Source organism: Podarcis cretensis, assembly GCF_951804945.1.
Source record: "Podarcis cretensis genome assembly, chromosome: 12".
In the NCBI taxonomy this organism is placed as follows: domain Eukaryota; kingdom Metazoa; phylum Chordata; class Lepidosauria; order Squamata; family Lacertidae; genus Podarcis; species Podarcis cretensis.
Genome location: NC_137181.1, coordinates 19,460,489 through 19,474,061, shown reverse-complemented (window position 1 = coordinate 19,474,061; position 13,573 = coordinate 19,460,489). Strand labels below are relative to the sequence as shown.

At 47.1% G+C, this 13,573-nt stretch overlaps 1 protein-coding gene and 1 long non-coding RNA gene across 3 annotated transcripts in view; one reads left to right on the top strand and one right to left on the bottom strand.

The window, feature by feature from the left end:
* Positions 1–5,927, bottom strand: part of ITGB1 (integrin subunit beta 1) — a 38,135-nt gene extending 32,208 nt beyond the window's left edge. The window contains exon 1 of one of the 2 annotated variants that reach the window (XM_079946699.1): positions 5,580–5,927. In XM_079946699.1, coding sequence (XP_079802825.1) covers positions 5,580–5,588 — 9 coding nt within the window. In that variant the 5' untranslated portion in view covers positions 5,589–5,927. The remainder of the gene's footprint in view (positions 1–5,579) is intronic. The other variant, XM_079946700.1, reaches the window with a different exon arrangement.
* A 331-nt stretch (positions 5,928–6,258) lies between these two features.
* LOC307199367 overlaps positions 6,259–13,573 on the top strand; it is a 63,866-nt gene continuing 56,551 nt past the window's right edge. Inside the window, exons 1-2 of the long non-coding RNA XR_013831933.1 lie at positions 6,259–6,384; positions 7,341–7,404. This is a non-coding gene — a long non-coding RNA (uncharacterized lncRNA). The remainder of the gene's footprint in view (positions 6,385–7,340; positions 7,405–13,573) is intronic.

Here is a 13,573-nt window from a genome sequence, read left to right as displayed (position 1 = left end):
GAAAAATAAAAATAAGGAAGTATTATTTATTTCCAATATTCACATCCTAGTTTTCACTACTAATGGTGACAATAGTTTATAAAACAATGAATACAATTTTTTTTTGTCAGAAGCACAGGGGGCAGATGCACCACTAAACCATGGTTATGAGAGCAAACACACAAGCCATAGGCTTGTGCACACTATTCTCACCTTTCCTTATGCACAGCACTTCAAAGATTCCAATTCTGCTTAAGAAGGAAAACATAGTTTGCTGTTCTATCCAAGCCTGGCATACTGGTTTGTGCAAATTGTACCTTGTTTGCAAAAGGGGATCATACCCTAGGTTACAATCCTGGGTTGCTGGCAATAGTTTGTTGAAATCATCAATTGCTGCTCTTTTAACTGCCTAGTTTTTTGCTATTTAAAAATAAAAATAAAAAATTAGCTGACTTTGAACTCAAGAGGCCAAAGGTGTGCTATAAGTATTCAGAATAAGTAAATGGTTATCCAAAAGATAACCATTTAAGAGAGCAAGGATTACACACCTCCGTCATTGGTGCTGTGCAATGCCAGGTCCATAGGCAACAAAACCACCACCATGCGTGACTTTTTTGTCTCGCAGGGGATTGACCTGGCTTGCGTGACGGAGACCTGGGTACGGGAAGGCGAAGTAGTCTCCCTACATGAGATAACACCTCCAGGTTTCTCTGTCCTTCATCAATCGCGGACTGTGGGTCGGGGGGGAGGAGTAGCGGCGTTATTCCGGGAGGGTTGCTCTTTCAGAGCTCTGCCATCACCGACGATCTCCGGCATTGAATGTGTTGGTCTCGTGTGGGGCACCAAGGAGAGCTTGGCTGTCTGGCTGGTGTACCGACCACCCAGCACACCTGCAGCCACCCTGTCAGACCTGCTGGAGGTGGTGGCGGGCTGGGCCTTGGAGTTCCCAAACCTACTGGTTTTGGGAGACTTCAATGTCCATGCCGATGCCGCTCCCTCCTCACAGGCTCTGGACCTAGTGACTTCCATGGCAACACTAGGGCTCTCCCAGGTTGTTTTGGGCCCCACTCATCAAGCAGGCCAGACGCTGGATCTGATCTTTGGGGCTGGCATAGATGTGATCATGCTCCCTGCTGTGGAAGTGCCATGGTCTGATCACTACGCCCTGAAAGCCAAGATTGACTTCCCACTCCTCCCTGGCTCGGGTGGCGAACCTATTTGGGCTCGTCCACGAAAACTGATGGATCCTGATAGATTCCGACAAGCCTTGCGGAACCCTGCTCCTCCTGGCGACTCATTAGATGACCTTGTTGAGGACTGGAATAACCGGCTTTTGGCAGCCATTGATGAGATCGCACCTAAGCGCCCTCTGCGACCCCGTCGAAACCGGGCCCCTTGGTTTACTGAGGAGCTCCGGAAAATGAAGCGGGATCTCAGACGGCTAGAGCGAGTATGGCGACGGACTCGTGACGGAGCCTCAATAACATCTTATAGGACGCTTATGAAAGCCTATGAGACGGCTATGAAAGCTGCTAAGAAATCTTACTTTGCAGCTTCCATTGCATCCGCTAGCTCTCACCCGGCACAACTTTTTAGAATAATTAGGTCAATAACGTCCTTAGGAGGACAACCAAATTTAAGCACAAATTCGACCCACAGCTGTGAGGCATTCGCGAGTTTTTTTGCGGAGAAAGTCCTGTTGCTCCGCCGTGACCTCCCTGCCAATTTAGATACAGTGACTGAACTGGAGGCCCCTCGACTGACTTCAGGTCCAGTGTTGGACCATTTCGATCGGATACTCCCTACTGATGTGGATAGATTCCTCCAAGTTGGTAGGCCCACCACCTGCCTCCTCGATCCGTGCCCGTCTTGGCTGATTAGGGAGTGTCCAGATGTTGTGCGGACCCCCCTGGTTGAAATTATCAATTTGTCCCTTGACACGGGGACATTACCAGGGGAACTGAAGGAAGCAGTGGTGTGTCCACTCTTAAAAAAAACTTCATTAGATCCCTTAGACCTTTCCAATTACCGCCCAGTTTCAAATCTTCCATACCTGGGTAAGGTAATTGAGAGAGCGGTTGCTGAACAGCTTGGTAGGTTTCTGGAGGAAACATCGGCATTAGATCCATTTCAGTCCGGTTTCCATCCTGGTTTTGGGACGGAGACGGCTCTGGTTGCCCTAACAGATGATCTCCGTAGACACCTGGATCGAGGCGGGTCAGGACTGCTGATCCTTTTAGATTTGTCAGCAGCCTTTGACATGGTCGATCATGATCTTCTGGACCACCGCCTCGCAGACGTGGGGATACAGGGCATAGCCCGTAACTGGTTGTGCTCTTTTATCTCTGGTCAGGGACAGAGGGTGGCACTAGGGAGGGAAATGTCATCGCGCCACTCCTTGGTGTGTGGAGTGCCGCAGGGCGCAATTCTCTCCCCGATGCTTTTTAACATCTTTATGCGCCCCCTTGCCCAGATTATCCAGAGCTTTGGGCTGGGCTGTCACCAATATGCTGATGACACTCAGCTCTATCTGCTGATGGATGGCCACACCGACTCGACCCCGAACACACTGACCAGATGCTTGGAAGCTGTGGCTGGATGGTTTCGTGGGAGCCGATTGAAACTAAATCCTTCGAAGACAGAGGTCCTATGGCTAGGTCAGGATGGCATGGGGATGAGGGACCAACTCCCTTCTCTTGCGGGGGCCCAATTAGTGCCATTGCCTTCCGTTAAGAGTTTGGGTGTAATCCTTGACGCCTCCCTTTCCATGGAGGCGCAGGTTACAGCAACAGCCAAGGCGACATTTTTCCACCTTCGCCGCATCAAGCAGTTGGTCCCTTACCTTTCCCGCCCCGACTTGGCCACAGTGATCCATGCGACGGTCATCTCCAGGCTTGACTACTGTAATTCGCTCTATGCGGGGCTGCCCTTGAAGCTGTCCCAGAAACTCCAGCGGGTACAGAATGCTGCAGCGAGGCTCCTCACGGGGTCTCTGCCATGGGAGCATATTCACCCAGTGCTTTTCAAGCTGCACTGGCTCCCAGTGGAGTACAGGGTCAGATTTAAGGTGCTGCTTTTGACCTTTAAAGCCCTTCACGGCCTAGGACCCTCATACCTACGGGACCGCCTCTCCCGGTATGCCCCACGGAGAGCCTCAAGGTCCATAAATAGCAACACCTTAGTGGTCCCAGGCCCTAAGGAAGTTAGATTGGCTTCAACCAGAGCCAGGGCCTTTTCAACTCTGGCTCCGGCCTGGTGGAACGCTCTGCCTCATGAGACCAGGGCCCTGCAGGATCTGATTTCTTTCCGCAGGGCCTGTAAGACAGAGTTGTTCCGCCTGGCCTTTGGCCTGGAGCCAATTTGATTCCCTCCCTCCCTCTCTCTCTTTTTCTTTCTTTTCCTTCTCCTCCGATGAGGCTACATTTTAATATTTTAATGTTCCATTATTTTAATGTTGTATTTTATTTTTGTTTTTAAGTTGTAATCATTCTTCTTGTTTTTATTATTGTTTGTAAGCCGCTCTGAGCCCGGCCTTGGCTGGGGAGGGCGGGGTATAAATAAAAAATATTATTATATTATTAAAAGTAAGTACAGGCTCTGTAATGTTCCTCCAAAGTAAGCATGTCTAGGATTTAAATAACAATTCATAGAACAATAGAAAACAACTGCAAACTTAACTCCCATCTGGAAATAGCAGGGGTGAACAGAGCTACTGTATCCAAAGCCTTGCAGCTAAAGCTAAGGAGTGTTGGTGGTAGCAATGAACTTTGCTACAGTTGCTCTAGTAGTTTATGAGCCAGGAGATCTTTGAATGGCCTATTTCTGCCTCTGGCTAATGTACAGGGAGTGGTGGATTTCCATTGCCCATTGTTTTGGCAGATGTAGTGGGGATCTCTGCAGTGCTACATCCTCTATAACACTCTCCAGCATGGTGGATCAGGGCTTAGGACTGCACTTCAATTTCCAGAAGCAGTTGAAAAGAAGAACCCTCCAGCCTAGGCCTACTTTGCAGGTGTGTGAGAAGTTAACCTCTTTCTGAGATAATTTAAGGTGCCAGAATTAACAGAAACCAGATAGGGATTTATTAGCAGTGAAAACATAACATAAAACGGGACTCAGTCATGGTTGACAGAAAGAGGAGAAAGTCCCTATAAGGGCACGTTAACATGCACACATGGACATAACTGATGCAAACTGCAGTTCATTGTATTGGACTGAAAATCTTGCATGCAAGTAAGAACAGTCCCAAAACTGTTACCACAAAATATATTATGAGAGTAAAATCCAATATCACTTCTCCAGGAAACAACAACACACATAGCCACCATGAGGCTTGAGCTGCGTGCCAAAAAAGCCACACTTAAGTCATTAAACTTTGAGGTAAGCATGCACATATCTAGACTACAATATTTGCAACTTTTACTTGAAAGCAAACTCTGTGAAAAGTAATGGGTGTGGCTTCAGGATGCTAGACTACAGTCCTAAGGCTATGCAAACATGGAGTCCCTTTCTAAGCATGCTCAATCAGAAAAAGTTCAGCTGCGCTTAATGGAGCAGACTCCCAGGTAAATGTACATAGGAATATGGCCCAGTTCCAATGCAGTTCACAAAATGTACTTGCAAATTTGGTAGACACTGTTCACTTTTAAGCTTTGTAAAGTCTATCAGGAACTGGCATGACAGGCATTTCCTGTCTCTTATGTTGGCATTCTCCTTCAGCTGGGGCATGATTAACACCATCAACTTACAGACACTATTGGGGGAGGTGGGAGAGAGAAAGCAAGCAAGGGGCATAAATCTTCTGAGCCCTTCCAGATGTTGGCACTCCAACTCCCATCAGCCCCAACCAGAATAGCCAGTGGCGAGGGATGATGGGAGTTGCAGCCCAACAACATCTGGAGAGCCACAACTTCACCATCCCTGCTCTAAAACCACCGACGTCCAACCAAAACAGCCCATCCAACACCATCACCACACCCCCCCCCCCACAGGGAACGAGGCTCGTGGCACCCTTTAAGGCTAACACAACGATTGTGGCAAAGGTTTAGTGAACTAAAGCCCACGTCATCCGACGTGGCCAACAAATCCGTTAACCTTGTATGGTGCCACAAGATTCTTTTGTTGTGCTGCTGGCTGCAACATCTCTGCCTGCCTGGAACTTGCAATTAAAAAGTCATTTAGGGAGGGGAGGACATATATAATAAATAATAATAATAATAATATCCTCCAACGCAAGTGCAGTTCCCCCCCGCAGCACCTTCGGTTATTCTCTCCCCCTCGTTCCCGCCCGGCGAACACGCCCTTATAAAGGCACGCTTTGGCTTTTCGGGCTTCTGAAAAAGGGCACACGGCGCTCCTTCCTCCCTGCCTCACAGAAAGGACGGGGGGGGGGAGGGCAGCGCTCTCCCTCCTTCTCCTCTATAAGCCCCCCCCCCCGCGCGCCTTTCTCTTTCTCACTCGGCCACACTTCCATATCCCACAAAATAGGGAGAGGCTGGAAACAAAAGCCAAAAAAATTAGAGGGATACAGATACACTCGCAACGCCCAGGCTGTTTTGTCGTTCCCCCCCCCCTTGACTGCCCCTCCTCTCCGCGGCTACCTGTGCCATGGCCGCGGCTGAGCTCTGGCGCCTCCCCGACCCTCGTCCGGGGGCTTCGAGAAGTTGGTGGCGGGGCTGAGCCTGCTTCCTCCGCCTCGCCGCTCCTCTCCCTCGTCTCCTCTGCTCCGGGGCCTGGCCCGGCCTCCTCAGGGCGACGCCTCAGGGGTGCTGAGGGTGGCGGCGGCGGCGGCGACTGCTATCCCCTCTCGCCTACCAGAGCCGCGCCTTCTTCCCTTCCTTCCTTCCTTCCTTCCAACCATACGGCAGGGCCGGGAGAAAGGGACGGCCAGGCCTTGCAACCGCCGCCGCCGCCGCTCCTTGTGCGCCTCCGGAAGCGCATTCCTCCCCGCTGCCGTCAGGCTGGGCGGAGCATGAAAGGCGCGGAATTGGGGCCCTCAGGCTTGTCTGCGTCGGAGCAAAGCGGGGTTTTCCCTCCCTGGCCCTCGTCACGGAGCTCACCTTTGCCTTGAAACTCGGCTTTTAGGATCGACAAAGGTTCACAAACGCACACGCGTTGCCTTCACCCCCCCCGCTGCAAGTGTAGATTGGCCAAAGGTTTGGTCCTCCGTAAGCACACTCCTGGGATATATATTTTTTACTCGGAAGTAAAGCTTGCGTTCAGAGGGTGTAGACTTGCAGCCTGAGGCACGCTCTTTCTCTTCACTCCTACAGGTTTCATTTCACGTCAGGCTGAAAAACAGAGAGTACATTGGAATTTCTGGGTGATCTGAAGTAGATCAAGATCAGGAAAGGTTCCTTCCTGACTCCCAGTTGTTTGCCCTAGGAAAGACTCCCGAGTAAGCAGGTAGTCGTGTAACAAGGGGAGATGCCCTTCTGCGGATTGGTAAAGAGTTCTAGCAATGGAGGAATTTAGAAAGTGGAGTCTATTTTAAGCTTGTTTCTTGTCATAGGGAAAAGGAACCGAACCATATCCCTAGATCCACTTTTTAAAGACAAAAGTTGATTCTATTCACATTGACTAGGCACTTTGCACATACTCACAACTCTCTCTCTTTAAAAAAGCCACATTCAAGTCCATAATTGAGCAGGCCCTACTAGTGCTGAACTACGACTTTCATCATCCCTGGCCATGGCCATTGACGTACTACTCTTTCAGAACCAAACTTCCCTTTGACCTCTCTCATCCCTGGTTAGCTTAGTCATTTGTCTCATCCTGCCAAGTGACAGTTGATACAGAATTTTAAACACCCTTATACTTAGTCAGATCACTGGTATATCTAGCCTAGTAGTGTGTAATCTGAACTTCCAGTGGCTCTTTAGGGTCTCACTACAATAATGCACTAATTTGGAAGACAAATTCCAACAAGAACAAAGTGCATAAATCTTTAATGAAAGAGGAGCACCCCTTAGAAGGTATATGTTCCAACAGCACCACACTATTAACAGCAATGAGCATTTTTGCTAATGTGATATCTCCATAGAACCTAAAAAGACATATCTGAAAGTCTGCTACTACACACATCTGGATGTCTACAGGGGGCAAGACACTCAGTTAGGGTTGCCATATTTTAAAAAAGTGAAAACCAGGACACCCCAAAAGTTGTGTAATATCCGGGGTGTGTGTGTTGGTTTCTAGCACTTGTTGAACCTGAGAAATTAATCAAAATGTACAGGCACTTGCTTTGTTTACCATCTAGTTTTATGAAGATTTCTGGAGAACTCAAATGTTTGCATGCAGTTTTCTGATATTTTGGTTGGCCTAATAAAGGTATTGTCCTAATCAGTGCTATTTTTTTCTAGAAAAAGAAGTGCCAGAACTCTCCATGAACACCTCCCTCATACTCTTAGTTCCAGTACCTCTCAGGTAGGTACCATTGCCATTCTGAGTTCTGGCAAGTTCCAGCTGAAAAAAAAGCCCTGGCCCTAATATTTATTTATTTTCTTATGGCTTAAGACAGGCATTTCTACATATTGTGTAACAACTGATTAATCTTTAATACTTTAGTTAGTCTATAAGACTTTAGCAGCAACAGTAACAACAGCTACAATATTAAATTAGGCGGTGATTCCATGCACAATGCTTTTAGAAATATACCCTTGTCCAGCTTTCCTCTCTACTTTAAAATAATAGTTTGCCTTTCCTTGTAACTGCAATAGCAAACATATTCCTCCCTTATATATCTTTTCCGGCATTGCCTGCACAGTTAGTTGTATAAATTTAGATTATGGTTTCTTAGAACCATTCAGATTTCCCCTGATTTATAGTCACACATTATAATGTTAGTAAGGGAAATGGTGTGGCTTTCAGAGAACACAAAGGGAAGTTCAAAAGGAGCTGTCAGATGTATAGATGGGGCTCTATAGAAAGCAAAACTGCATAATTGCCAGCTCCCAATTCAAAACCACAAGTTCAGAAACCTGTGAAATTGACTTAAAAGGTGTCAGGAATAATATATAAAATATTGTCAGTTTCTGAGCCTCTGGAATACACTGTAGTCACTGTAAAAGTTTAGTTGTTGTGATCAGTTATGTTTTAACAATTAATAGCTAAATTCAGTAATATTGCACTTTAACATATATTCAACCTGAATGAAACTCCCCCTTAGTTTTAAAATAACCTGCCAGATGGGCGGAGTATAAATAATAAAATTGTTGTTGCTGCTGCTGATGTTTAAACCTAGATCTACCATTTGTTCATGACCCATTGAACATCCATCAGTCTATCTACACTTGCACTATTCCTTTTGTTACAAAAAGCCCTGTGAGGGCATGTGAAAAGCTCAGTGGAGCAGCAATGAAACTATTATCAAAACGCCCTACCATCAGCCTGCAAAAGTCATACACCAGAGATCATTGTGTTCCCCGCTATCAGTCTGCTAGCTGTAGCTGGGCCTGGGGATATCCTATTCCATAATAATAATTTTACTATTTATACCCTGCCCATCTGACTGGGTCACCTGAGGCACTCTCGGCGGCTTTCAACATACCATATAAAAACATAATAAAACATTAACTATTTAAAAGCTTCCCTGTACAGGGCTGCCTTCAGATGTCTTCCAAAGGTTGTACAGTGGTACCTCGGGTTACATACGCTTCAGGTTACATACGCTTCAGGTTACAGACTCCGCTAACCCAGAAATAGTACTACGGGTTAAGAACATTGCTTCAGGATGAGAACAGAAATCATGCTCTGGAGGCGCGGTGGCAGCAGGAATCCCCATTAGCTAAAGTGGTGCTTCAGGTTAAGAACAGTTTCAGGTTAAGTACGGACCTCAGGAACGAATTAAGTACGTAACCAGAAGTACCACTGTATAGTTATTTACTGTATTTAGGTGAATCCAATGCGCCATCGAATCTAATGTGACCTCAATTTTTAAAACCTTGGAACCAAAAAAGGTTTTTGCTGAAGAATGTAAATGTACCATCAAATCTAATGTGCACCCTAATTTTCGCAAATATAGTTTGGCCAAAAAAGGTGTGCATTTGAGTAAATACGATATCTCCTTGGCTTGGGCGTCACATATACTGTAGTAACTTTGTTATTAACTGCCATATGCAACTATTTCTGTGATTTTTAAGATCTGTTGATAATGCCAATAAATCCTCCCAAGCACTTAATATACTACAGCAGTTTGTGGCCTGGTGTTTTCATTCCTTTCTTGAAAACACACCAGAAAGTTTGGCACTGATACATAGTGAAATGCCAAACATATTTGAAATGGATGCTAAGCAAAAATAGATGATTTTGGCTGGCAAAACACAATGGAATTTTATGCCACGCTGCCATAAGAGTTTGGTCAAGAGCTTGCCATCAGCAAGATCTATCAGGGTCCATATCTGTTCATCTTTTGGAACTGATGGGTAATCTGTCCTGCATTTTCTAAGAAAGCTGTTCTGAGTTACCATTTCCACTAGAATAATTCAAAAATTTGACAACTTGGAAGAATAATTATAAATCAGATTCACGTCAGACATTCACCAAGCTCCTTGGCAATAGTGTTATGAAAAACAATATTTTGGTTAAAAGGAAAGGTTCATCAGAAAAAGGGCATGAAGAATTTTCTAAAAAATGAGCACTTCCAATGACTGTCCAATGCTGAGTCCAAGCTGTAGTGGTGTAATGTTCAGTGGCTGTAATGAGGCCAGTGATTGGCTGTATTCCACCAGTACAGTATTTGAAAAGAGCTGTTTTGGAGATCAAATGTACCCTTAGGTGAGGGATGGGGAACCTCTTTGGCCCATACCTGTCAAGGAAGTGGAATCTGAGCATAAGCTGTCTCTTAAATGAAGCCCAGTCACCAATAAGATATGCTCTTTTTAGAGTAAACAGTTCATTTTTAACTCTATACATCCCGTATCCATTGGAACACTGAGAAACCCATGTTTTGTCCTCTATTTCAGTTCCACAGACACCCATCTGACAGAAGCAGGGTGGAGTACATTGACTTAGTCATTGGTACCACCCATTAGCGTTCAGTTAAAACAGAGGGTGGATTACTGGGGGACTTTGGAAACTCACTATAGATCTCAGCCTAACTCATCTTGCAGAATGCCTCTAAGGAGAAAATGTAGAAAATGTATAGAGGTAAAAAAAAGATCCAGTTTAACCCATTATTAGCCTTAGGGTATGGGGGGGGGGAATCCACACATGGTGTAGTGTAGTGTTAAAAAATGATGGATTCTGCCCCTATCAGCACATTTAAGCTTTCCTCATGCAAAAACCTCTAAGACCTTCTAGACATAGGATCCCTTTAAAACAAATTCTTAGCCAAATTTACCCTGAATGTTCCTATAATTTTCACTGTGGGTTAGGATTTCCACTTCATCCTTTACACACACTCTTAATGAGAAAAAGTAGGGAGGGAGGGAGGACGAATTATTTTACCATGCCCAAATAACCAAAGCTTATTAAAGGCTCAATGATCCAAGCGGATTTATTTTGTGATTGTCCCATTATAGATAAAAAGCACGTACTTCAGTCAAGCCGTGGAATTAGCTAAATCTGCTTGTTCTGAAGGCAAGAAACAAGTATTACAGCTTGCAGCTATGGTAGAGACTTTGCCTTTTGATATATTTAGTTTGTGGTTACACAAACTCTTTTCCATTCCAGATCACACAATACCTGTGCAGTTATTTTAAACAAAATCCTATTTAAAAAAATCTATTTCTTTTGTTCAGTTTATTATCATATCAGTTGTTCCCATGACGGTTGCTGATGCTGCATGGAAAGATGACTGTGTTAGATTTCCAGTGATTCATAAAGCCACCTCCTTCTCTGTTCTCCTTTCAGAAGCCTTGCAAATTTCCCTCTGTCAGTTAAATTAGGGGTGGAGAACCTGAGGTCCTCCAGATATTGCTGAACTTCAAGTCCCATGGCCTCTAATAATGGGCCGAACTGTTTGGAACCGATGGGGTTCAGAATCCAACAATATCTGGAAGACCACAGCTTCTGTACCTAAATCCTAAATTGTTGCTCATGAGGAACATGTATTCTGAGCATAATGACAGTTTTGTATAACTAAGTTTGTGGGTCATCATAGTGATCTTGCTATATTTATGTAATGGTTACGGGTGGGTTACTCGTGTGTAAACTGCCTCCACTTCAGTTAGATCATTTGCTCAACCAAGTTTAGGGTTAGAGCTCGCCCTCCGTGACCTGTTAGTCACTTGCAGAATCCGTCAATGGGCGTTTCTTGAATCTCTTCCAGCATAAAAGCTGTTTGACCCCAAGTCTCCTCCTATGTTCTCTGCGCGGAACGCGTCTGCGCAAGTAAGGGGAAGGCAGGGGCGTGCCAGCACTCTCTCTGCTAGTTTCGCTTGAAGGGTCTTGGAGCCCTGACACCGCCTCCTCCATCTCCCTATCCTCTCTATTGGTGTCACGCTGAAATCCTTCCCCTCTGCTGGTTCCCTCCCTGGCATCACTCTGGTGCCCTGCCTCCGTTTCTCCCTTTGATGTCAGTTCCCTGACATCCACCTCCCCCCCAGGACCCCCTCTACCCCCCGGCCTGACCCGGAGACGTGACCTTGTCCCCATCTTCAGCCGACGATGCGGGGAAACCTCGAAAGGAGCTGCCGTCATCGTCCGAGGACTCAAACCCCGCTTCCCACCCGCTCCGATTTCTAACGGGAGGGGCTTCTCAATCTGATTCCTCCTCTCCTGACGATTCTCCTCCTTCCTCTTGGGACGCTGGAAAACCCACAAAGTCCTCCTCCTCCTCATCGGTGGTGGCAAATTGTTCCTCCCAGAACCTCCCCAGGGGTTTGGGCTTCCTCGGATACCTGTTGTGGAACTCTCCCACCAGATACTCATCATCTATTACCCCTTCTGGAACCCACATATTTTCTGACTTGGGTTCACCCTCCCAAGCCACTAGGTACTCCACCTGCCGTCCCCGCCATCGCGAGTCCAGGATCTCCATTACCTGATGGTGGTGTTCCCTCTCTTCCAGCGGTGGGTGTGTGAGTCCTTCTCCTCCTACCCCCCGGATCCCCCGCTCCCCTCTGTACGGCGAGAGCAGTGACCTATGAAATACCGGGTGGATTTTCATGCTGTCTGGCAACTTGAGCCTGAATGCCACCGGGTTGACTTGGTGTGTCACCTCAAATGGTCCCAGCCGTTTCGGCCTGAGTTTCTTACACCCACCCTTGAAGGGCAATCCTTGAGTGGATAACCACACCAGGTCCCCCACCCTAATGGTCTCCCCTTCCCGGCGACGTTTATCTGCTTGCCTCTTATACTCCTCCTTGGCCCTTTCCAGATTCATTTTAAGCTGCTGGTGCAGTGCTTCCATTTCTTCCACAAACTGCTCTGCGGCGGGCACGCTTCACCCCTCCTCCCCCCTCCCGGGAAAGGCCCTGGGGTGACACCCATAATTAGCCAAGAACGGGCTCATCCCCGTGGACACATGCTCCGCATTGTTATACGCAAACTCGGCCAGTGCTAGCTTATCTACCCAGTCGTTCTGCCTCTCGTTGACGTAACAGCGGAGATATTGCTGCAATATGCTGTTCGCCCTCTCTGCCTGCCCGTTAGTTTCCGGGTGCCTTGCCGTCGAGAATCCCACCTCCACCTGCAATAAGTTCATAAGCCTCCTCCAGAACCTCGAGGTAAATTGTTTCCCTCGATCAGAGATAACCCTCGAAGGAGCTCCATGCAACCTGAAGATGTGAGTAACAAACAGTTGTGCGGTTTCCTTGGCTGTCACCGCATGAGAGCATGCTATAAAATGGCACATCTTGGTTAGCAGATCTACTACTACCATAACTGCTGTCTTACCTCTTGATTTGGGCAAATCTGTCATGAAATCTATTGACACCACCTCCCAGGGTCTTCCCGGCATGGGCAAGGGTTCTAGTAACCCTGCCGGGGCTGCCCGCTCTCCCTTGGCTCTTTGGCAGCGGTCACACCCCCGTACATACTCTCATACATCTTCCCTCACCTTCGGCCACCAAAACTCCCTAGTGACCAGTAACATAGTCTTGTGTTGCCCAAAGTGCCCCGCTGTAGGGTTGTCATGAAGCTGTCTGAGCACCCTCTCTCGTAGGGCCCCCCCGGGCACATACATTGCTCCCTTGTAATACAGTAACCATTCCCTTACCTCGAAGTCTCCCCGGTCTCTCCCATTTTCCCTTAGTTCCCGGATTCTGGTTTGGGCAAATTCGTCCTGGCGAATCAACTCGGTTAGTTCTCGTTTCCCAACCAACGCCCCCCCACAAACCCATCGTTCCTCAGGGAACACATGTCGAGCCTCCGGTGGTCCTTCTCCTTCCGTGTACTCCGGTTTCTGGGAAAGCGCGTCTGCTCTCACGTTCTCCTGTCCTGGCACGTACTTGATCTCAAAGAAGAACTTGGAGAACTCCTGTGCCCACCGAATCTGTCGCTGGTTGAGTACTCGCGCTGTCCTCCAGTATTCCAAGTTCTTGTGGTCAGTGCAAACCTGGATTTTGTGCTGAGCCCCTATCAGGAGATGTCTCCACTGGCGAAATGCGGCATAAATAGCTAACAGTTCGCGATCGTACACCATGTAGTTCTG